General features: G+C 41.0%; 1 protein-coding gene across 1 annotated transcript; it reads left to right on the forward strand.

The window, feature by feature from the left end:
• Positions 1 to 1448: 1448 nt before the first annotated feature.
• cavin2 (caveolae associated protein 2) lies at positions 1449 to 25771 on the forward strand. Its single transcript, XM_002937440.5, has 2 exons — positions 1449 to 2219; positions 23078 to 25771. Exons 1-2 carry the CDS (start codon positions 1734 to 1736, stop codon positions 23855 to 23857), a joined length of 1266 nt encoding a protein of 421 aa, XP_002937486.1. The 5' UTR covers positions 1449 to 1733; the 3' UTR covers positions 23858 to 25771.
• The last annotated feature ends 282 nt before the right edge of the window (positions 25772 to 26053 follow it).

Here is a 26053-nt window from a genome sequence, read left to right on the forward strand (position 1 = left end):
CACTGCATATTTCTTTTTTGGGACCAGAAACCTGCAATGAACCAAAACATATAGCTCACTTTGCTTTAACTCTCTTAGTACAGGTATAGGACCCATTATCCGGAAACGCGTTATCCAGAAAACTCCTAATTACAGGAAGGCCATCTCCCATAGACTCCATTTTAAAAAAAATATTTCTTATTTTTAGGAATTATTTCCTTTTTCTCTGTAATTATAAAACAGTACCTTGTACTTGATCCCAACTAAGACGTAATTAATGCTTATTGGAGGCAAAAAATCCTATTGGGTTCATTTAATGTTTAAATTATTTTTTAGCAGACTTAAGGCACGGAGATCCAAATTATGGAAAGCCCCTTATCCGGAAGACCCCAGGTCCCAAGCATTCTGGATAATAACAGAAGTTATCTTTCTACCACCAATAATATATAAATATACATATAGCCACTTAATAAATATGATTTACTAACTGCATTTCATTTTACTGGTTTATATGAGCTTAATGCAATGCTCATTGACCATTTTCTGCAAAAATCCTAGACATGAATGGGATTAATTCAGTGCTCTGAACCCATTTGTCATGTCTGGGGTTATTGCAGTGCTGATTAACCATCCTATGCAGTTTTCTTACTGGTGTGTAAGATGTCCACCTTCAGCATGCAGTGACAGGTGAATTACACTTTTTCAGAATGGGGAGGCCAAAACAACTTAAAAAAAAACCAAAAACAAGTTTTTTAGATTAATTAGAACTTGACAGGCATGTGTATTTTTTAACCTTAATCACTTTGTTATCATGCATTATATTTCTGCATAAATATAAAATCATACTAGTGGTAAAGTTTCAATTTGATAAATAGTTATTTTCTCCCATCTGTTAAGGATTTTATATTACAAGCTATTTTTAGCTCCATACCCATAACTTTTCTATATTTAAGAAAGATTACCTTTTGCAGAGGAATGGAATATTGGTGGGTGTGAAATTTGCCCCAACCTCATAAAATATGTCATGGGATGGCAGGACGAGCCAAAACATGTATGGAGAGGTAATAACCATATCTTACAGGTATTTTATTGGTAAAATTGTATTCAAGAAATATTTGAATAACTTATTACAAGTGTAAAGTTCGGTTATCACAAGCATTTTTCCAGAGGTCAGCTTTAGAACACTGAAAAAAAATATATTTGTTATGTAAAAAGAGGTCTATATTTCATATCATACAGTTCAAGAAATTAGAAAGTTCAGAAAATATGATATATTCGCTGGGCACTGCAAACAATAGTTTCCACTGAAAATAGCTTAATACAGGAAAAAACAGTAAATGTTTCCACTGCATCCTAACTACCAGGCAAATGTTTATCTGCTGCAGCCAAGAGAAAAAATATGGATTTTCGCCAATGGGTGGTGTTTCCCAAAGCTTGAAAAAAATCCATTTTTGACCAAATGAACCGAGCAATAACATATTACAAAGCACAGGAAGGAGTGGCAAGCAGAGTAAGTTTTAAACACACATATAATCCAGTCCAGAAACAAAAATTATTAGCTTTTGCATTCCGAGTGTTTCACCTCCTACTGGGTGGAGCAGGGGCTTAAAAGACACGAAGGAATTTAACCACTGGCAGAATTCTGGCTGGTGTGTGTGAAGAATAGCTGCATTAAACTGCCTGCAGAGAAAAATTTAACCCACGAAAGCAGCAAACTACATTTTTTGTTTGCAGAGCGAAACAGGAGAATTAACATGGAAGACGATACTATTAAGGTTGTGAAAAATAATGAAGAATTTCAGAAATGTGATCATGAGAGTCAAGAACTGATTGTACCCAGCCACAGCCCTGCAGAGTCGCCATGCTCAAGTCCAAAACCCCAGCAGCCTGCGCTAGACAAAGATAGTAGTCAAGTGAACGCAATTACAGTCCTTACTCTGCTTGATAAATTGGTAAACATGTTGGATTCTGTGAAGGAAAACCAACATAAGATGGAGAAGAGACAGATTGACATAGAAAACTCAGTGAAAGGCATCCAAAATGATATAACTAAACTATCGAAAAATCATACCTCCACAAGCAACACAGTCAGCAAGCTATTGGAAAAATCACGTAAAGTAAGCACCAACGTGAGGCAGGTAAAGGATCGGATGGACAAGCAGATTGGCCAAGTGAAGAAGTTAGAAAATAACCACACCCAGCTCCTGAGAAGAAACAACTTCAAAGTTCTCATATTTCAGGTCAGTTTTGCACATTGGTGGAGGGTGATTTTTTTTATTTCTGGGGGCTAAGGTTAATGTCGCATACAGCAGTTTCTGCATTTTTCCACCAAAGCAAATAGTGCTATATGTTTTACTGCAGCATTTTGCCCCCCCCCCCCAAAAAAAAATGATATGCAGAAAGCCTTTAAATTAACCTCTTCACTAACTTGGAGGGCCGTTGTTATCCTTTAAGTACATTCCAACATTTTTTTTCACTGTTGTATGGTACATTAATGTTTGAGGGGTGGGAGGATGAGAGCAGGAGTTATGTGTGCAAAAGTCACAGAACAGAGAGGGAAGCCTTTGCAGTTACTTGCTGGAATTGGTGGGAGGGGGTGTCCAGGTTTTTTTCATGTGTTTTTATTAAAAACTTCACAAGAAAGAATTAATATAACTCAGACCCACATGCTGGCCAATAATTTGAGGTGGGAGTAGGAGATTTGTGTTTGTAGGAACAGGGAATGAAGCCAATGAGAAGAAGAGGATATAAAAGAAAGCAAAGAGAACTATATAGTCTAGTATTAATAATAACTGTGGGGGAAAAAAAATGTATATTTATATATATACACAGTATATATATATTTTATCACTTATCATTAAAATATAAAAACTGAACTATAACTCTCTGCACCCAAAAATAGCCACACCCCTTTAATGGCCACAGAAGGTTAAATCTATGTTACGTAGTTAAAATGCTCTAAGAGCCACACTTTATTGATTCTACATTCTGCAACACTCCTGGGAAGAGGAGCCACTCCTTTGTTCCCCAGCCCCTAGGCTACGAGCAGAACCCCTTGTGCGCAATTGTGCAGGGGCCCCTACTGTACTTCCTGTAACCCCCGGCATTGCCTCCTCTCGATCCTAAGCGATGATAGTGACTTTCTCCTGCTATTGCGGTTCTCCTGCCTTATAAACTCAACTCAGGTATCACAGTTTTTTTTATCAAAATGAGTTTTTTGATAAATTGATAAATAAGCAAGCATTCAATTTTTTTTAAAAAGCAAGTTTATTTAAATTTAAAAAACACTCTTGAATTTCCAAACTCAAAAATTGACAAATAAACCCATTACATCTACATTACACACATGCATTTTTGGGGGATCAAATCAGGGGGCTTTGCACATTCACTGTGCCAGGGTTGGAAAGCAGAAAATAATCTGGTGGGCCCTGCTGACCCAGACTGACCCCACCTGCACTAGTGTTGCTCCCCTGATGCCGACGTCCCCTCAGCCCTTTTTTGGGGAGAAAAGTATAAAGTATGCATATGGGAGGAGGGACTGGCAGTGGGTGAGAGGGAAAGTGGTGGGGGCCCTGGGATAGAAGCCTGGTGGACCTCCCACACTCCAGTCCCACACTACAGTTTACCAAGTATACACACACACAATTTTTCTTTTACTACTTTGAGTATTTTGCAATTTGCCCTTTTTTTGCCATTGCAAACAGTGTTTAACTGATCGCAGTGTGCAATATTTTTGTATGTTATTTTAGTGATTATATTCCATTTTTTGCATTGTTAGCAATATTTTTGCATTTCTAGCTCTACATATATGTTTGCTTGTTTGTTTCTGTAAAACTTATTTGCCAAAGCAAAATGATTAAAACTGCATTTCTAACTTTCAAAAATGATTTTTTTAATGGTTTTATTGTATTTTAGTGATTCTTTGCATTCTGCATTGTTCTTGGTTAGTTGTTTTGGCTGTCAAAATGTTGTGCGCTATATTTTCATTTTGGTGTCACTGTACCCAGGTGCATATTGGCCATCACACTGTTCAGCAGACCCCTGGGGGTCATATTTAGGATATCTTATATTGGTACCTAATGATATTTGGGAGATAAGATGCTACATAGTGCAAGGTTTAAGGCGATATTATAGATATTTCCGCTAAATTTAGGAAAGCTTTGTGACAAAGTGGTTTGGGGTAGAAAGACATGGTTAAGCATTTTGTATTTTTCTCTGTGTACTTTCCAAACATATATGGTTTCCTGTGATTCATTTACTATTACAGGCTTTTGTTTGGCCTTAAAATCTAAGAGAAGTGGAATGCCCACTCTTACCCCATTACTTCCATCATCAACTAACTTTTTCCGCCTGCTTGTCACCTCACTGTGGTAGGGGGTGGCGATCGGGGCCAGGGACTTTTATAGGGTACCCTTTAGCTTTGGCCCACTGCTGAGTGACAGCCTTCTTCAACCAAATTTACACCCCTTTTAATACATCTCAAACCCTGTTTGCCCTTGGTGTTTAGTGGCATTGCTTTGCTTGCGACAGCCAAGTTTATTATCCACAAGGACCCCTAGGTTATTCTCCATCATGGATTTGCCAGTTCCATTGAGGTTGTCAGTTGCTTGCATATTTTTACAATTTAGGTACACAACCCTACACTTATCTACAATAAATGTCATCTGCCACGTAGCTGACTAGTTTGCCAGTCTATCAAGATCCTGCTGCAAGAATGCCACATCCTGGATGGAAATTATTGGGCTGCACAGTTTTGTACTATCTGCATTATGTACAAGTACATTACTTGAAATGCCCTTCCCTAAGTTATAAAGGGAGACATATTGGATATATGGGTAAAACCCTAATTTTGTAGGCAATTATGAATATTATATGGTGCTGGTTTCACATTGGTCTAAAATTGAATACAGACTGTAAAAATGGACCCTTATTGGAGCTCCTTATAGATCAGGTCTCTGTCCCTGTTTCAAATGAAGGGTGGGCATGTCCTAACAGTCCCTGCCAGAAGAACAGCAGGAGGGGAGTAGACCATCATATCCTTGCACTCACACAAGCAAAGGCAGGCTTCAGGTCCCTATCAGGTCAGCCTAGCTGCTGATTGGTTCCTATCGTACAGTGCAGTGTACTCCTCTGTACATCCAGAGTATTCAGCCAGCAGGAAGTGGAACAGATGGGCTGGATTAGTGGGGTTTTCTCAATAAATTAGTCCAAAACACAACTTTTTTTAAGGAGTATAATTCACTGGTACATTCTTAATTTTTACATGTTATTTCTCCTTTAATAAACAAGTGGACTCGATACAAACTCTATTGAACCCCACTAAGGACCCAAATCAGAGCAGAGAACATACCACTGATAAACAGCCTCGTACATGATCCTTTATCCAGTTTTCTAACCATGTACAAACGATATAAATAACATAATCGTAATTACTACCAACAGACCTTAGATTAGAATGCAGTTGCAACCCCACTGTCCAACCTTTAACTTAGTTACCTAATCCTAAATAGCAATCACATTTGTCTGAAATGACATATCCTTCATAAAATTCTCATTTTCTTCTGCATTCCTTCTGTCAGTACAGATGGGATCTACCAAGCCATGACCCAAAACAATAAGGGGTGGGAATAAAATAATATACAAAAACTAACCAAAGCTAAAAAGACCACAAATACCAAGGCCAGCATCACAGCAATGAAACTGGGAAGATGATATAATTGTAACCCCTGAAAATGCAAGAAAGAAATATGTAACAAGCAATAAGAACAGGAATAACCTTCTCCAGGACATTGAAAGTAAATGATTACCTCACAGCCTCAAAGGACTTCTACAATATGGTTACCAACACATAAAACACCAACTGGGAAGAATTTTCTGCTAAACAACAAGACAGATGCTTGGTAGAACCCACATTCAGAACCCTGGCACCTGCTAGCTCACTAGTGAAACCACTATCAGGCCAAATTAATTACATCAGAATCTGACAATAACTTGAACACATCTCTACCACTAGTGCTGGAGCTATGACACCAACCATCAGCACTAACCTGTGGCCCTAGAAAATAAAGTTTGGCCCTCACCAGCATCTATCACCAGTAGCTCACACCACTGTTGATAGCAAACCTTAACACCAACTAGAAATCAGAAGAAGATCAACCAAACACAGTGCTGGTGCAACACACAGTAAAGAGGTTGAGAAGCTAACTGTACTCCAACTCTGGAATCAGTATCCCCACTGTAACCAGTATAGGCCCATTCTGAAAATGCTTTGAAGCTCCAGCACCCGAAAACCAGAAATGGGTAACCAGAGCAAGGGTCAGCTACTGTAGCAGCCAAGAGTTGCTTAAAAGCCATGTAACAGGCAAATTACAACTGCACATTAATGCAAATGGCACTCAATCAGTGCAAGGGCAAACCAAAAATGAAAGCCCATAGCAAAAGGCCAGCAGCCATATGTGCAGTAGCAAAAGGCCAGCAGCATATGTGCAGTAGCAAAAGGCCAGCGGCCATATGTGCCGTAACAAAAGGCCAGCGGCCATATGCGCCATAGCAAAAGGCCAGCAGCCATATGCGCCATAGTGCATGAATTATTTATTCTGATTAGCTATGCAATCAGTCGAACCTGTAGGTATATGTCATACATATAGGTTTGGGAGAGACATATTTTAAGCGTTAAAAGCATGAAATATTGCGATAATTTGCGCTAATATTAACACCTACTAGGCGTTACTAAAAAAAACATTGCGGTTCGTGAGCATTTGTGATGACAAGATGGAGTTTGCCGCCCTAGGCCCAGGCCTTTGTGGCCTCTCCACAAATCCGGGCCTGCGGTTATGTGTGTAATAGCATGCACTAATATCGGGTGTTATGAAATAACTCATAAATATATTGCATGCTTTCAAATATCGCTTAAAAATATGTCATCGGAAGATAAATAACGACAATAAAATAGTTTTAATTCAGACAAGTGTCCTTTTTGTAAATCGATTGTTTATTCTCTAGATATAAGAAGTGATAATATTTTTAATGCATGCCAAAAATAACACTAATTTTTTTTACCTTTTGTGAATCAGCTCCTATATCTTGTTACAGAAGTGAAATTACACAAGCATTGCAGCATATTATAATGACTTATCTTGCTCTGAAAAAATGATATAAAACTAACTAAAATTAATTAAACTAAAAGTCCCCCTCTGGAAAGGCCCTTAAAGTGAAAGAGCACAAAATGTTCTTGCAATATAAGCACCAGAAGCTCCAACTTGGCTGGCAGGGTAAGCAGGGCCGGATTTCTGTTCTGGGCGCCCCGAGGCCGCCCTTGTACAGCGCCCCCCCCCAGTGCTCATGGGCAAACGCGCCCCCCCAGTGCTCATGCGCAAACGTGCCCCCCCAGTGCGCATGCGCAAACGAGCAATAACCCCCCGCGAGTGCGCATGCGCTACTTTAAACTCCCATACGGAGCAGTGGGGAGAGGTCCTGACTGCTCCATATGGGAGCCAAATTTAAAAATTTTCTTGCGGCGGGGCGGCATGCCGCCCCTAAACTTGTGCCACCCTAGGCCTGAGGGTAAGGGTAAACGCCACCAGAACCTTTCCGATGTTCACAATGTACGTAACAGCACCAGAAGAACTGAAATGTTTTGGAATATACATTCAGCTGTTACATTAGTCTGGATAGCCAGTTACCACAACATGCACACTATACACAGTACTCACTGGCTGAATAGAGTAATGTTAAAGGAACAGTAACACCAAAAAATGAAAGTGTATAAAAGTAACTAAAATATAATGTGCTGCTGCCCTGCACTGGTAAAAGTTGTGTGTTTACTTCAGAAAGTCTACTATAATTTATATAAATAAGCTGCTATGTAGCCATGGAGGCAGCCATTCAAAGGAGAAAAGGCACAGGCACATAGCAGATAACAGATAAAACACTATTGTATTCTACAGAACTTATCTGTTACCTGCTATGTAACCTGTGCCTTTTCTCCTTTTTTCCAGCTTGAATGGCTGCCCCCGTGGCTACACAGCAGCTTATTATATAAATTATAGTAGTGTTACTGTAGCAAACACACCAGTTTTACCAGTGCAGGGCAACAGTGCATTATATTTTTATTACTTTAAAACTCTTTCATTTTTTAGTGTTACTGTTCCTTTAACATATTGCAAGACCACCCTATTTTTTTTTAAAACAAAACAGACTTTGGATAATATAAGTATTCTAAAGTAAGAGTCAGTATAAAACGAACAAACCTCTATTCTGACTAACAGGACATAGAGAACTATACCTTAAACTACTAGAGCTTCATTCTGATCTGCTAAGGAAGGGAGGGGACCCTTCTCATTACCTATAGCTGTATGCTGGAAGCCAAATGAATCACTAGATTATTTTGAGATTGAGTCTACAAAGACAGGCACTAAATAAATAAAGCATCCACATAAAGTTGAGCATTACTTCTGAGAGAATAAAGACAAATGCATATGTATAATTGTATTACTTTATCAGGCAAATAACAAATAAAGTCAACAATTACATTTTTTGTATTAGATTCTGACTTGTTTCAACAATGATCCATATTCAGCTGGCTATGCTAAGGTAATGGAAGCATAATTAGCCTATTATACATGCCAACTTCTAAAGCTTCAACTTGCCACTTTGCAATAGAGAATGAGCCAAGAATAATGTCATAGGCACAACTGGACAGAGTCTAAAGGTCCCCATTCATGGGCCGATTGTAGCTGCCGATATCGGTCCCTTGGATATCATGACTGTACTTAGTAGGCCTTAGTCAGTGGCAGATGAACAGTGTATGTGTTGTGTTTCTAAGGTTAGCCCATTGTTTGGTGATTTTTTGTCTATGAAGCCAGTGTTAAGTACACATAGACAATTTAAGCCATTGGGTTGGATAGTACTATTATACTTGTCTAAATACAAATGGAAAACCTGAATCTGATATGGATCTGATTAAACATAAACTGCAATGTACATTATTTGGTTTTTAAAAGAAATCAGTTGAAAAGGGAAGACAGAAAATAAATAAAATCTTAGTGTTTGTGACACCATTTGACAGTTTTGCCTTGGGTCATAACCAGAACAGAACTGAATAGATTTAAGAACAGATATACAGATACTGTATTTTGCTTAAAAAAAACAAAAAAGCCCTGTACTTCCATGAAAGGTTATACAAAGCTCAGAAAAGAATGCAAAGTATTTAGAAGTGAAATTCTACACCACCTAAAGAAATGTGGCACTTAAAGCTTTATAAACATATCCTTGGTATGGTAAAAGAATATTCCCTTTCATATTTATTTTAATATGTTAATATTTTAGATACTGTTTTTCTTAAATTGAAGGAATGCAAAAATGTAGTTATCGTGCTCCAATAGTGTAGTCAGTATTGTTAAACTAATTCATAAAATTTGTACAGTGTCATTGTATTGTGCAATGGGAAAATAACACAAAAATAAACTGAAAACAGCTAGTGAGAACCCAACCAGAAATCACTCTATACTGCATCAACTGACTTTTAACAATCATATAGTAAATGTGTAAGTATTCAAAAGCAAATATACACTTAACCAACAAAGGTACCAAATTTCAAGAAAGCAAACTTTAGCACCTTAAGAAAAGATGTAGCTTTCGGCATTCCCAGGATCCTGCACTAAAACAGGTCCCACCACACCCCAAAAAAGACCTTATGTGCCTTACTGTCCCTTCCTTGCACTAAGCCACAAGGGACTACTGAGAGCTAGTGGGTGAGTGACCCTCTGACCCCAGGGGCGCCCCCCCCTCTTGTGTCCCTAACCAACTCTGCTACCACACAGCACTGCTAGCAACCTGCCATTCTTTTGCTGACAGAGGTAGAATTGTGCACCCCCCTATGTTTTATATCAGCAGCAACAAACTCCAACTAGTGTTTGGGGGTCACCCTTAGGATGGTGGGCTAAGTGATGCTTCACAATAGTACTGCACACAGAGTGCGCTCTCTCTGCAAATTCTGACATCCAGATCCGCAAGATGGGGGAAACACTTGCAAAAACAAAAGTCTTATGTGGCCATGTGATTGGAGTGCTTTGCCCGCACTGAATTTTAAGTTGTCCTTGCCTCCTGCCTCCACTGGTGATTTACCCTTCTAGCCAGGGTCAGGAACAGAGGTAACAGAACCCATACCACTGCTATAACAAATAACTAAAAAGAAATCAAAGTAGATATATATCTCTCCCGCATAACGATTTTCAGAACACAAGAAAACACATATCAGAGGTACAGAATCTCCTTGTTAGAGGACACAGTCCCTCCCCTTCCAAAAGATGATACAGCCATTAAAGGACTTGTCAACCCCCCAACCAAAAATTTTAGCAGAAAGAAAAGCCTCACAGCACTGTTTAAATACCGCCCACTCCTGTCCCTCAGAAGCAAACACTTAAGCTGCAGCGATGCCTTGGAGTTTCTCTCACTGCAGAGCTGGGTAACTGCCTCTCCCCCCTCCCTTCAGAATCTCCTTGTCTGCCTGGCGTGGTGCACATGCCCAGTTCCAAGTCATTTTAATGAGCATGATTGAACTCTTTAACCACGCCCACAGTCAATCCTCCAATGAGCCGATCGCATAGGCAGTTGCTATACTAACTCTGCCTTTGTAAACAAGAGCTCTCTGCTCCCTCTCTTGGAACACGTTCTTCTGACTGCAGGCAGGAAAGTTTAACCTTTTCACCGCTGAATCTGATCTGCAGGTATTTTATAAGTGAGTCTTGCAACAAAACAGTGTTTGCTGAAATACTTAAGCAATGCACACTTCATTCCTGTTTAATTTTATTGTTGTTTAATGCCCTAACAGTTTCATTTTAAGGAAAAAGCTGTCTTTACAGCTTTGTTTAAAAAAGCAGAAGCTTGAAAAAAAAATCCTTGAAAAGGTCAGGCGGGTGCTCTCAATGATGTCACCCGGAAAAATGGCCACCGGGTGACACGCAAAACGAAGCAGAAAAGAATGCGGTGGTGCAGGCTGTAGGAGGAGATTGAGGGAGTGGCACTTGCATAAGTGAGGGTAAATCGCCCTATCCATTAGAAGTGAAATTAAAATTAGGTTTGACATCTCCTTTAAGCAGCAGTAAGGAGGTTGTATTATTCTTGTGAACCATGGCCCATTATTTAGGCAGGCATTGTAATGCAACCTATTACTGACCTTGTTCCATTGTGAATTGATTTACTGTATTCTGGCAATTGAAGTCCCTTTGCTGCAGGTTGGTGCACTGGTTCTCTGGAGAACAGAGGAATTTTAAGTCCCACAGTCCATCACTTTACAGTGGAATAAGTTGAGGAAGGGGTTTGATTACTCTAAGACTTCTAAAGATGCAGCTCAGGCAGACATGGTTTTATCTTTAGACTATTTTTGGTCAAATCAGGGATATCAATTATACATTTATATTTATTTTTAATAGTTTTATACACAATAGTTTTATTGTGTATAGTTTTCTACAGACCAGCTGAATGAGCTCATGTCAAAAAATATATTCTGTTTACTCCTGTTGGGATCATGTTATGAGCAATAGCTTTCTGTGTGTGGTTGTGCTCCGCCATACTCTAAGTTTTTTAGTCAAGAATACCACCAATAAGCCCAACATCACATACATTGGCAATGTTTGCTTTATCTCTTGGGGCCATGTCTGGATCCAGTTGCAACATGCATCCAATAAAAAAGCAAGCAGTATCCAACAGTTAAATTCTGATTATACTGTGCATAGATATACATATATAACAGGCACTGTATTTAGGCTGTTAGTAGGGGCAGCCTTAAAAGGTAACATCAGACCGAGCTGCTTCAAATATAGGAAGCCAGGTTGGGCGTCATCTTCAAGCTGGAGCTCACTGCGGGTTGCTACTCTCTCCTATTCTGACCCAGCATGGGAAAGAAGGTCCCTTTAGTATGTTGCTGCACAAGGCACACTCCACTGACTAATACTGTGTCTTGATACTTATGGTATACTCACCACTAGTATAGATATAGATTGTAAGCTCTACGGGGCAGGGACCTCCATCCTCTTGTGTCTTTGACTCTTAACTTATTGCAACAGCTACTGTATCTTGTATTTATTTGTATTTATTGTTATACTTTGTATTTATCTATTATCTTATTAACCCCCTGTTTGTATTAATGTATTCTACTGTACAGCGCTGCGTACATAAGTAGCGCTTTATAAATAAAAATATACATACATACATACACTGGCTAAAGTTGACACATTTTCTAGAGAAAAAATATCTGGATTTTCTATATTTATATCTTTCTGCTCTATTGATATCATCAGCATCAATCGTAATTTTTACTAACCAGGCTGGTAGCACTACCACTGGCATTGCTACATTCAGGCATCCATTTATGACACTACATTAAGGTAATGGCATTGCAGGCCACCTCATGCATTTCCCTCTGACACTTTTTTAAATTAATGTTTTAAGTTTCTCCCCCTACCACCCCTCTGCCCATATGCTTGCCTTGATCTGTCCCTGACAAGTTAAGGAAAGAGCAACAGGGAAGTACACAGAATTTGGGAGACGGCACAAGCAAAACATTGTACATTTCAGAAACATTTCAAACCATCACATTTTCGGCCTGGTCCTGATCCAACGTTTCATGTGGCACTGAATCAAGTCAGTCTGCCTGGAGGCTTCTGTATAAAATTCTGTATAACTTTCTTAGCTCTCAGTCAATACTTTTGCAAGTCTTATTGAAAGACATCAACAGCAGGGGCACATATGCCCCATGAAGAAGAGAGGGAAAAGCCACCCAAAGAGTCATCTGGTATGGGGACCTCTCTAAGGTTTGGGGCTTAAAGTGACTGCCTCAATTGCATTGCCTTGAAGCTAACACTATGTGCATCTTTCCTACTACCAAAAGACTAAGTACTCTTCACATGGATATATATGGCTAACCAATGCCCATTTCCTCAGGAAAGCAGTTTACTGTACAGGTATGGAACCTGTTCAGAATGCTTGGGATGTGAGGTTTTCCGGATAAGGGATATCATTTAAAAAAGTTATTTGTTTATAATGGAGTCTATGTGAGATGGCCTTTCCGTAATTTGGAACTTTCTGGAAAATTGGTTTCGGGATAAGGGATCCCAAACCTGTACCAAAAAAGTAGCAAATAAAAGCTCTGGCCACTGATACTGCCATGTGCAATATACCCAGCCACAGTCTGCCATCTTTTGGGCAGTCACGAACAGAGGAAGTAGACCTTGTATCCATGGAGGGGCCCAGGTCTGTTTCTCCTCTTGGGGGGCCTGTGGGTGACTCATGATGCACACAAAAATGTAAACAATTTTTCTTCATGACGCGGGTCCCCTGTGGTTTTGGATTGCCTGGCCCAGCAAAGTTGTGCCACTACTTGGTTTCCTTTGCCAGTAAATCATGCTGAGCACAGGAGTATTGGATTAAGCCAGTATTCACTGTAAAAATGTGATAATATTTTCAGCAAGCTATGATCTGCCGCCACAATATGATATTGTACCAAATTATCTGTTACCTTATGGGTAGCCGGGCAAAGTATAGGTTCCTTTAACAGCCTGGTACAAAGTAGAGATAACACACTTGCTGAATTTATGGTGAGAGTGAATGCAGCACTCTCTATTTTATTAGAACAGGTAAATGAAAACTATAAGAGAACAAGTACAAATAATATCATTAAGAACAAACCAATACAGTAATACAATTTATTAACCCCTGTGGTGCACCACATATAACTAAGAGTTCAGGCCTGCTTGTTGTAAACACTTTGGTGCATACTTATCTGTAATCCAAGGTATGACATCCATAAAATCCAGCACATTAGATTTATAATGGAAATCAATACAGTGTCCAGTATTAAGTCCTGGTTCTCCTCTTAGGTAGAACTGGGCCACTAACTAAGCATGGGTGACTGACTCTAATGGGCACTGGAACCTGGGGCTCTATTCTACTCTGATCAGAGAAGAGACCTGACTTATGAACCTTCTGGTTCTTATAAAACAATTCCCTAAATCCATAACTGGGCCCTAAATCTGCACTAGTTACAGTGAGGGCCTTTTGGAACTAGAACCTAAGGGTCCTAAAGTGCAACGAGAGTAAAATCCTTCCCTGACTGAAACTTACTGGCACACTAAGGGGATACTGCAGTTGGTGCAACCTTTTCTGCACTTTGCCAACCATGCATCCCAGGAGGTCTCTTTCTCCCTGCTGCCAGATCTGTGAATGCTCTCTCCTTGCCTTGACTTCCTATTTCCCATCTCTCCTTGCAAAGTCACATGGTATTAGCCTTTTATCCATCCATCTATCCATCTGCAGACTGGAGGTGACATTTGCACAGTCCTTATTTGCCTGCCTGTTACAATATCATTTGGGCTTTGTTCCCTCTAGTGGTTACTTTCATGGCATTGTAGCACACTACATGCTTGACAAAGGGTAAGGTGAGTGATTCTTATTATAGGGGGAGAGATATTGGATACATTAAAACAGTAGAAATACTGTTAAACCCTTATGGATGTAACATGATGCAACCAAATACAGTTGGCACATATGCATTTTTATGGCATATACAATCAACCCAAGATCTGTCCTTGTTAAAAAGAAAAGGTACCTGTTTTCCGGTCATTTCCAAGCCTCATCAACTTTTTCAGCAACTCTCTGCATATCAACTATTTTAACTAGTTTTGTGGACAGTGGGGGTGGCATCTCCTGGTTGGAACAAATTTTAAATTTTTAGGACTGTGTATTATCTCCTTTCTAGATTTCTAGATTTGTAGTATAACATAGAAGCAATAGACAACCCTCTTTATGTGGTTACAATGAATGTTTATATTAAGCTAGTGCTTAATATAGTTACATAGTTAAGTTGGACTGAAAAAAAACCCACAGTCTATCACCTTAAACCACTCAAATAAACCCTAGTGCACATATATACACATACTCATACCAGCCTAGCTATACTGGTTGTAGATTATAGTATTACAATAGTATGCTTGTTAAGAAATTATCCAAGCCACTGGCTTTACAACATGACCTGACAGGACATTCCACAACTTCACTTCCCTCACTATGAAGAACCACCTACGCTGCTGAAAGTTCTTTTCCTCTAATCTAAGGGGGGGCCTCTAGTTTATTGATTGTTTTTATGGGAAAAAAGATCCCCTGCTATCTGCCTATAATGCCCTTTAATGTATTTGTAAAGGATATTCATGTCACCTTGCAAGCTTCTTTTTGCCAGAAAAAACAACCCCAACCATGACAGTCTACCCATATAGTTTAAATCCTCCATCCCTCTTACCAATTTAGTTATACATTTCTGCACTCCCTTTAGCTGTTAATAAACTGAAGTCTATTAATCTGTCTCAGTGAATTGATGAAGGAAGGAGTTAAGCTGTATGTCAAACTACACACTGCCTCAGGGTAATACATAGCGAGGACAGTGTATGTACATATACATACAGAAACATTTTATACACACCAGTATTCAGTTTAATTTATTTCATAAATACATTTGTGTTTTTCATTCATTTCATTAATCCAATGATAATTCAATGAATTGCATTTTATTTATTCAATTTAATCCACTTTTAGCTATCTAATTGTATGCACCCCAGCCCCAGGAGGGGAAAGTTTGACCAGTAACACAAAAAAGTAGGGCAAGACAAACATTTATAAGCCATAGAGTTTTAAAAGTAAAATGAAATAAAAGAACTTGGTGGTGGGAATAACCTACAGAGACTGTATATATCCTAGTGAATAATGAGCTAACTAACTTGACAGGGAGAACAAAGAACAAACTTGCCTTGCCTTGCCTTGGTTATCTGAGTTGATTATGGGTTTATTAAATCAAGAAAGCATGGCCCATCTGCACTGGTTGCTTTTTTGATATCTTCCACTGCACTGCACTGGCCATACCCCCCAACTGTCCCGCTTTAAGCGGGACAGTCCCGCTTTCTATAGCTCGTCCCGCTCTCCTGGATAGTTCCCTGAATGTCCCGCATTTTCGTAATAGATTATAGAAATGCGGGACATTCATAGAACGATCCGCAACAGCGGGATGAGTGCTCCGACTCCTTGCGCTGCTTCTCTCATGCGGCTCCTTCTCCGGCGGTCCCTGGCCCTTTTATAAGGTTGCGCCCGTGCGTAATGACATCACACGTACGCACGGGCGCAACCTTATAAAAGGACCTGGGACCGCCGGAGAAGGAGCCACATAAGAAGAGAAGCAGCACAAGGAGTCGGAGCGCGTATGGGGGTGCTCTGTGTAAGGGGGGTGCTCTGTGTATGGGGGGTGCTCTGTGTATGAAGGGCACTGTGTATGGGGGGTGCTCTGTGTATGGGGGTGTTCTGTGTATGGGGGGTGCTCTGTGTATGGGGGGTGCTCTGTGTATGGGGGGGTGCTCTGTGTATGGGGGGTGCTCTGTGTATGAAGGGCACTGTGTATGGGGGGTGCTCTGTGTATGGGGGGTGTTCTGTGTATGGGGGGTGTTCTGTGTATGGGGGGTGCTCTGTGTATGGGGGGTGCTCTGTGTATGGGGGGTGCTCTGTGTATGGGGGTGCTCTGTGTATGAAGGGCACTGTGTATGGGGGGTGCTCTGTGTATGGGGGGTGCTCTGTGTATGAAGGGCACTGTGTATGGGGGGTGCTCTGTGTATGAAGGGCACTGTGTATGGGGGTGCTCTGTGTATGGGGGGTGCTCTGTGTATGAAGGGCACTGTGTATGGGGGGTGTTCTGTGTCTATTCGTAATAGATTACAGAAATGCGGGACATTCATAGAACGATCCGCAACAGCGGGATGAGCGCTCCGACTCCTTGCGCTGCTTCTCTCATGCGGCTCCTTCTCCGGCGGTCCCTGGCCCTTTTATAAGGTTGCGCCCGTGCGTAATGACATCACACGTACGCACGGGCGCAACCTTATAAAAGGACCTGGGACCGCCGGAGAAGGAGCCACATAAGAAGAGAAGCAGCACAAGGAGTCGGAGCGCGTATGGGGTGCTCTGTGTAAGGGGGGTGCTCTGTGTATGGGGGGTGCTCTGTGTATGAAGGGCACTGTGTATGGGGGGTGCTCTGTGTATGGGGGGTGTTCTGTGTATGGGGGGTGCTCTGTGTATGGGGGGGTGCTCTGTGTATGGGGGGGTGCTCTGTGTATGGGGGGGTGCTCTGTGTATGGGGGGTGCTCTGTGTATGAAGGGCACTGTGTATGGGGGGTGCTCTGTGTATGGGGGGTGTTCTGTGTATGGGGGGTGTTCTGTGTATGGGGGGTGTTCTGTGTATGGGGGGTGTTCTGTGTATGGGGGGTGCTCTGTGTATGAAGGGCACTGTGTATGGGGGGTGCTCTGTGTATGTGGGGTGCTCTGTGTATGAAGGGCACTGTGTATGGGGGGTGCTCTGTGTATGAAGGGCACTGTGTATGGGGGTGCTCTGTGTATGGGGGGTGCTCTGTGTATGAAGGGCACTGTGTATGGGGGGTGTTCTGTGTATGGGGGGTGCTCTGTGTATGAAGGGCACTGTGTATGGGGGGTGCTCTGTGTATGTGGGGTGCTCTGTGTATGAAGGGCACTGTGTATGGGGGGTGCTCTGTGTATGAAGGGCACTGTGTATGGGGGTGCTCTGTGTATGGGGGGTGCTCTGTGTATGAAGGGCACTGTGTATGGGGGGTGTTCTGTGTATGGGGGTGCTCTGTGTATGAAGGGCACTGTGTATGGGGGGTGCTCTGTGTATGGGGGGTGCTCTGTGTATGAAGGGCACTGTGTATGGGGGGTGCTCTGTGTATGAAGGGCACTGTGTATGGGGGTGCTCTGTGTATGGGGGGTGCTCTGTGTATGAAGGGCACTGTGTATGGGGGTGTTCTGTGTATGGGGGTGTTCTGTGTATGGGGGTGTTCTGTGTATGGGGGTGCTCTGTGTATGAAGGGCACTGTGTATGGGGGGTGCTCTGTGTATGGGGGGGTGTTCTGTGTATGGGGGGGTGCTCTGTGTATGGGGGGGTGCTCTGTGTATGAAGGGCACTGTGTATGGGGGGCTCTGTGTATGAAGGGCACTGTGTATGGGGGGCACTGTGTATAAAGGGTACTGTGTATGGGGGGCACACTGTATGGGGGGCACTGTGTATAAAGGGTACTGTGTATAAAGGGTACTGTGTATGAAGGGTACTGTGTATGGGGGCACACTGTATGGGGTGCACTGTGTATAAAGGGTACTGTGTATGGGGGGAACACTGTATGGGGGGCACTGTGTATAAAGGGTACTGTGTATGGGGGGCACGATGTATAGGGGGCACTGTGTATAAAGGGTACTGTGTATGGGGGGCACTGTGTATGGGGGGCACACTGTATGGGGGGCACTGTGTATAAAGGGTACTGTGTATGGGGGGCTCTGTGTATAAAGGGTACTGTGTATGGGGGCACTGTGTATGGGGGGCTCTGTGTATGAGTCTCCCCTCTGTGGGGGGGCAAAACTGGTAGATAGTTAAAACTCACATATAACTAACTGCCTTCTCTCTATATTTGTATTTATATGTAGGAGTGCCTATATTGTTTTCCTTAGGTAGTACAGTATGAGGGTATAGCACATTTGCATCTGATCCCACCATTTCAACTATATAAAAGGAGTATTTTTAGAAAACAATGGGGTGTGTTAATTGGGGCGTGGCCACAAAAGTGGGCATGGTCAAAAAAATGTGTTGGTAGCTACATCTGGAAGCAGCTGGGCACAAAAAGGCCAGCAATTTAGTCAGGTAGTGGGTGTGCCAGGTGGGGCTGGGGCCTAACAACACTGGGCCTACCAGGTTATTTCCTGATGTCCCAGTGGGCCGGTCCGACCCTGGGCATTGCACTATACTAGCTTGCCTGAACTGTGCTTCCTCAAACCCCAGTAATGGCCGTGTAGGGCTTAACAGTATATTCAGGCCATGAACCCTACTGAGAAAGCACCCTCTGATCTGGAAAAGACTTTGCACAACATGGTGACTCACATAGAGGCATATGAAGCTCAGCAGGCTTGCATAGGGCAAGCTAAGAGATGATCTATTCTCCAGAGATCTTCCTGGACTGAAAGATGTGATTGCTCTCAGTATTAAGGTTCCCTCAGGGAAGGCCAAGCAGATAAAGAGAGTGGCAAGAGATTCCAGCTTATCCTGGAATCAAGATTTCCGGCCCTGAAACATCACTAATTTGAATTAAACACATAGGGTTAATCCCGCTGCTCAAAGATCCGTTGTGCCGGCTGTTTCTTCTACTACCAAGATTTCAAAGACATTTACTCAAGAGCTCTGCTGCTCAGTCCTCTTGTATTTCTTCAGAGGAACCTATGCAGATCGAAAGGGCACATCACTCTGAACAAGAGAAACTTCAGAGGCGTTCTGCTGGCCAGAGTTTGTACTGTGGTGGCAACGTTCCTTTCACCAATAACTGCTCTCTAATTCTGGGAATTGCCTAGGTAATAAAGGTAGTCCCCAAAAGAATACCTCTGGCTTCCAAAACTGATAACTCCCAAGCCTTTCTTGATTCTGGAGCCGTAGGGAATTTTATATCTCCCTTTGCCAAACACCTTGGTATTCTTCTTCTTCACATGTCTGCCCCCTTGCAGTTATTGGCAATCGATAACCTCCTGGAATATTACCATGGCTCCAATTGCACAACTGTACCACCAATCAAATTTCTCATTGGAGTTGTCTGCCTGCTATTCGTATTTACCGGATACTAATTGCTACTGTCGATTTTTAGACTTTAGACTAGATTTTTTTTATGTTTTAAGTAAGAAATATGCTAAGACTCTTCCTCCTCATCATCCATATAATTGTCCCACTGATCTTCTTCCTGGAACCATGTCCCCTAAGGGTTGTACTTATTTTCTATCGCTATTCAAGATAATCTTCAATGTGGGTTCATCTAGCTATCTACTTCCCCTGCTGGGGCAAGGTTCTTATTAGGGAAAAGAAAGATGGGGGTCTTCTCCCCTGTACTGATTTTAGGAGGTCTCAATAAGATTTCTTTTAAAAATGCTATCCCCTATGCCTCATCTTATAACTATTTGACCATACTATGCTAGATCTCCACCGGGCTTATAACCTGATCTGGAAACATGAGGGGGATGAATGGAAGATTGTGCTTTACAACTAAAATGGACATTATGAGCACCTGGTTATGTCCTTTGGGCTTTTTAATGCTGCTGCTGCCATCCAATGCCGTCTATCAATAATACCTTCAGAGAAACTAAGGTCTGTTTGTCTTAGTGAAGTTGTTTGCACATGAATAGAAAACTGGCTACAGGGTCGGGTACAGAGGGTGGTTGTTTGATACTTGGAGTAAGCTTTTCAGTGGGGCCCCTCAGGGTTCTGTACTGGGTCCACTTTTGTTTAACTTGTTTGTTAACAACTTAGGGGGGATAGTATAAGTAAAATAACAGAGTTTGCAAATGACACAAAACTCTGCAGCAATATTTTGTCCCAGATGGCAAGTTACCCCTTGTGCCTATTTGCCTAAGAAATGTTCCTCTTCTGAACAGAATTATAACATTGGGAATATTGTGAGTTAGCAGGATTATTGCTTCTTTGCTTCCTCAATTTGCTTCTCAGATTCATTCTGCTCAGTCTTCCTCTCCTCCAGACACCCCCATTCGTATGGTTTATGTTCTTCTGGAACTTCATCTCCCTGTTCTACAGCAGACCCACTGTGCCAAACAAGCTAGTCACCCAGGAGTAAGAAAGACCTTGGATCATCTTGTATGGTGGCCATGTATGCAGAAAGATGTAAGAGACTTTATCGGGTCTTGTACCGTCTGTGCCTCTTCTAAACCTAGTAACCCCCTACCTTGTAGTCTTTTGAAACCTCTTTCTGTTCCCTCTCATCCATGGACTAGCTATGGACTTTATTGTTGAATGCCATCTTCCAAAGGCAACACATATTGGTGGTAATTGACTGCTTCAGCAACATGGCACATTTTATTCTTCTATGCAAACTCCCATCTGCTGTGAAACCTTTTGCAACCCTTTATTCTTCACCTCAATTGATTTCCAGTAGAAATTGTGTCCGATAGAGGTTTCCAATTTACTTAAAAATGTTGGCGATCTGTGTGTAAAGCTTTTGGAATCACTCTCTAGTTTTCTTCTGCCTATCACCCACAGTCCAGTGGAGGTGCTGAACGAGTCACTTAAACTCTTGAGCAATTTTAAATGTGTCTTTATCTCTCTGCCAGGACTAGCCCAATATTCTTCCTTGGATAGATTTTGCTTATATCAAAACTGTAATGCCTCCACTGGAAGGTCATCTTTCTTAAGTGTCTATGGTTAACATCTCCAAGCTTTTCTCAAAGACGTTCTCCTTTCTGGTGTCCCAGCAGCCAATGACCATGATGTGTTTCATGTGCCTCTTACTACACCTGCAATCTCTAACCATTTTTTCCCTAGACAACCTTCCACTCCTGTGGTTGTTGATGGTCTGCAAATATATGAAGTTGAGAAAATTCTGAACTCAAGATTTTCCAGAGGCTCTTTGCAATATTCGTTCAATGGAAAGGTTTTGGGCATGAGGAATGTTCCTGGGTAAAGCACTCTGATGTCCATGCTCCATGTTTAGTTTGTGAGTTTTACAGACAGTTTCTACAGAAACCTGGTCATGGTGGTCTGGTGAGGAGGGGGTATTGACTGGAGTGTTCTGGTTAGGAGCCCTGCACTTCCTTTCCAAGATGGCATTATCCATAGCCATAACATCATGTCGGCATGCCATGGGACAGCTCCTGATGTTCTTACATTTGCTATTTTGATTGATTTCTTGGTTTCTGACACTCCTGTTTGATTACTCTGATTGCTGCCTGTCCTGAACTCTGCTTCTTCTTTGGTCCCGACTTCAACCCCGGTATAGGCCATGCAGGCCTTAACACCAGCTCATTACTATCCTTCTTAAGAACTGGTGCCCGAAACTGCACTGCATACTCAAGGTAAGACTCTACCAGAGACCTATACAGAGACAAAATAAAATGTTTTATTTGTTTTAGTAGGAATTAGACAGGAATTAGACAACTTGTTATCTACAAAAATTCCCAGATCTTCTGTATTAAGGATATCCTCATCATTTAGTATATAACTCACATTTATATTATTAATACCAAAGTACAAAACTTTCCACTTATCAACATTGAACTTAATTTTTCATTTTGCTGCCCAGTTTTCCAAATTAGTTAAATTGCAGCATCCTATATAGAACTTGGGGGTCGATTCACTAAAAGTCGATAAAATGAGCGCTATTTATAGCATGCGTTAAAAATATTATTGCTTCTTATTTTTTTCCGACTTAACGCTAGATTCACTAAAAGGATTATCTGGCGATAACACATTTTCAAGCTGTATTTTTCGCAGCGTGCAATATATTTTGCATGCGATATTACCACGCGATATTCCGCAAGTAGACGTTACACATTGTGTACCACATGACTTCCGCCATTTTGTGCAGTTCCACTGTGATGCTTGAGATGGAGAGCGCAGAAGGTGCAGATGCACAATTAGCGCCTGTGGAGCGACCAAATAAACAGCAATATTGTACATAGTAGTGGTGGTAATAAACAAGTGAATAACATGAAGGAGGCATGAATGCTCACAGATGCCAAAAAACAAACAACACAGGAGAAAACCCAGAAGTACAATACACAAAACACACAATTGAAAGGAACAAAGCAACTTCTAGATCAGAGATTTAGCCCAAACCACCAAACATGCAAGTGTTAGTAAATGTTAATTGAAAATTGAAATACCTATTCACGTTAATGACAACAGTGACAGTTCATGTGCATGTGTCGGAGTCACAGTCCTGCGCATGCGCGAGACAGAAGGATGCGTGCTGTGCACGCCTATGCACCGCTATGGATCCCCGCGGTCGGCCCGGGACAGTCCCAGGTACCCTACAATTGTATAAACCCACTGCAGAATATGTTGGAACTTTGTAAATACATGCTAATAATAATAATACACATGTGTAGTTTTGTAGAAAATTGCAGTGGTGAAACACACAAGGAAATGATCAATGAATGTTTCATGGTCCAATAATTGAAAGCATAATGTAACTAAAAGCTGCTAGGTTAATAATTTATTTTACTCCTGTCTTTGTTTCAGGAAGAAAATGAAATACCTGCAGATGTATTTCTGAAGGAACTAGACCCTGTGCCTAGCATACCAGATGGTCTAGAAGAGTCTTCTGACCCTAACAAGTCTCTGGAAGATACCATGCAAACAATTGACCTGTCTTCCGATGATGACCTTAATCTTGAAGAAGACGCACATGATAGTACTGAAGAGAAATCTGAGCACACAAGAGCAGAAAAAATTAAAAGATCAAGCCTCAAAAAGGTAGACAGCCTAAAGAAAGCATTTTCACGTCAAAACATTGAGAAAAAGATGAACAAAATCAGCACTAAAATTGTGTCACCAGAAAGGAGGGAAAAAATTAAGAAGTCCTTCACTCCTTCACAAAGCAAACCCTCAAAAAGCTCATCTTTTAAGGTTCCTCCACTTATTTTTGGTAAGAAAACACATGAAAACACTCAGGAAGAAAATGATGGAAAACTTGAGAAACACACTGTTGAAAATCAAAGTTCAGAGGTTAATGACACAAATTTGTTAACTGAAAATGTACCTTCAATGTTATCTACACCAGAGGAAACAAAAGCAGCTATTGATTTAATAGAAAGAGAGACTGTGGCAAAAGCATTTCAGAAAGCACAGGACATTAAGCCCTCAGTTATTGATGATGATGATGAGGAGGAGGAGGAGGAGGAAGTTGAAGAGCAATTTGAAAGTGAAAATCCATTTAGTGCTGATTACAAACCAATATCAGAGGAAACATATGAGGAAACAATTCAGTCACCGGCTCTTGAAACAGAGCAAAGTACATAAAAGCTTTATTCTGTGTCTAAAAAGAAAATGACGGAACATAGTATAGCTTTAGCATAATCTGTTTGATTGTTAGTAAAGACTACTACACAAGGGATGGGAGAAGTATTACTACATTAAAGTATTATTCTTAGGAAATTTTATTTTTAATAAATAATCACCAATATTACTCACATAAGGGATACTGTCACGGTAAACCATGCTATTTTCAAAACACTTATCTTTTCAAAATAACATTTTTCTAAGTCCCTTCTGCCTTTTGAAATGTGCTCTGATAAGCCTCAGCCTCTATTTACTGCTGCACTGCAAGTTAAAATTATGTCAAACACTTCCTCCCCCAAGCAGCTCATACAATGCAAACAGAGACAAGTCAGCCTTTGAACAGAACATTGCACAGGTACCTAGATAACAGCTCTCCCTGACACCTCTTCTGAAGGTTAGTGCTGCCTAAACTGATAGAAGCTCCATGTTTCTAAGCTACTACCACTAGGGTTGCCACCTCTGCTGGCATTTGTCACTGGGCAGGGGACAGGGAAGAAGCAGGGCTGTGACATCACGGGGTGGTGAAGAGGGGGGCCGTGACATCACTGGGCATGGCTATGATGCTCTGATTGGCTGATTGCTGCGTCAGTCTCAGTGAGTCCTGTCCGATTTTCCTAATTTGGAAAACTGGGCAGGAGGTTTTTACCAAAAGCCAAAAGCCTTTCAAAACTGGAGAGGTGGCAAACCAACTACCACTGCTTTGCTTCAAACTCATAGTATGTACTAGTGGAAAAATGTCCTGTATTTCAGGGGAAAAGTGGAGAAACAGGCAAAACTGTCTTGGCTGCCATCTTGCCCAAAGGTAACTGCAATCTCAGTAGGTGACAAAGCTCAAGAAAATACCTTAATGGCGCCCTATGCATTTTAACACAATTACTCATGCTGCATTTCAGTGAATATTAGCAGTGCTTTAATGCACATAATCAGGCAGTTCAAATTAACATCAACAGGAAGCAGCATGCAATGTTGAAAAAACTGCCCCATATGCCATTACCTTCGAACTCTCAGAATCAGCTTCTAGAGAAAAAGCCATATTCTATCTATTTTATTCTATTGTCTATCGATCTATCTATCTATCTATCTATCTCATCTATCTATCAGTCTATCTATTTGTAAAAAATGGTGCAGTGATTTCCAAGAATATCTCCACGTCCTCTATATATATATATATATATATATATGAGGATATAAAAACCAGAGGGTACAGAAACCTCAAATTCATTACATTATTACATATATTTAGAGGTATTGTCAACAAATACAGTACATTATATACAGTGAGGAGCAACAGATCCTGACACCCCAGAACCACACTTAGCTTTCAAAAAGCAGTTTGAAGGCTGGAGTATTTTGTAGCAACCTATAGCCTGCACTGCTACAAATGCTTCCATGCTCTACCTAGTGGCAGATATGAGAATAGCACCAAGAAGTAGAAATCTGTGAATATGGAAAGACTGTTTGTGCAATCACATTACTGAGATGTCTGCTCACACCATTATTAAAACTAAAAAATACAGTAATAAAAACTGCACCATAAAAATCTTGACAGTATCCCTTTAAACCTGAAAGTTGCCTAATTTAGGTTTGTATATTCAGTTAACATAACTAACCATTTTTATACATTCTGCCATATGTCAAATAAATGTAACATTACTTTTACAATCGCAATTTATCATCACTTGTATTATAAAATTATTTTCTAAACATTTTCATTGATACCACAATATTTATGTTGATATTAAGGCAAAAATATAGTCTACACTGTTAGCTTAAAATTGATTAATTAAAAATATATGACCTTGAAATTAAAAAAAAAATACCTTATGCCTTTACTGCTTTGCATTAATAAAGCATTTTAAATAAGCACAGCAGCAATACACTTTACGTATGTTTATGTACACAGAAAGTTATATTTTGTCCCTCCCATATTTGAATGTTACCATTTCCCTTAGTATGATTGAAAGCGTCTCATACACATTTAGCTTCTTGGAAGATTCCAGAAATGAATACTTTTGTGCTACTATTACAAAGCAGGGTTTTGATTTAATAACCTTATAACAATTGCACAGGGTATTCAGTACTCTGTAAAGGTACTCATGGCTCAGCAAACTGTCAGTAGCTGACAAAGTATATGGTAATTAAATGTTAAAGTAAAAT

The sequence above is a fragment of the Xenopus tropicalis genome, chromosome 9 (assembly GCF_000004195.4).
Source record: "Xenopus tropicalis strain Nigerian chromosome 9, UCB_Xtro_10.0, whole genome shotgun sequence".
NCBI lineage: Eukaryota > Metazoa > Chordata > Amphibia > Anura > Pipidae > Xenopus > Xenopus tropicalis.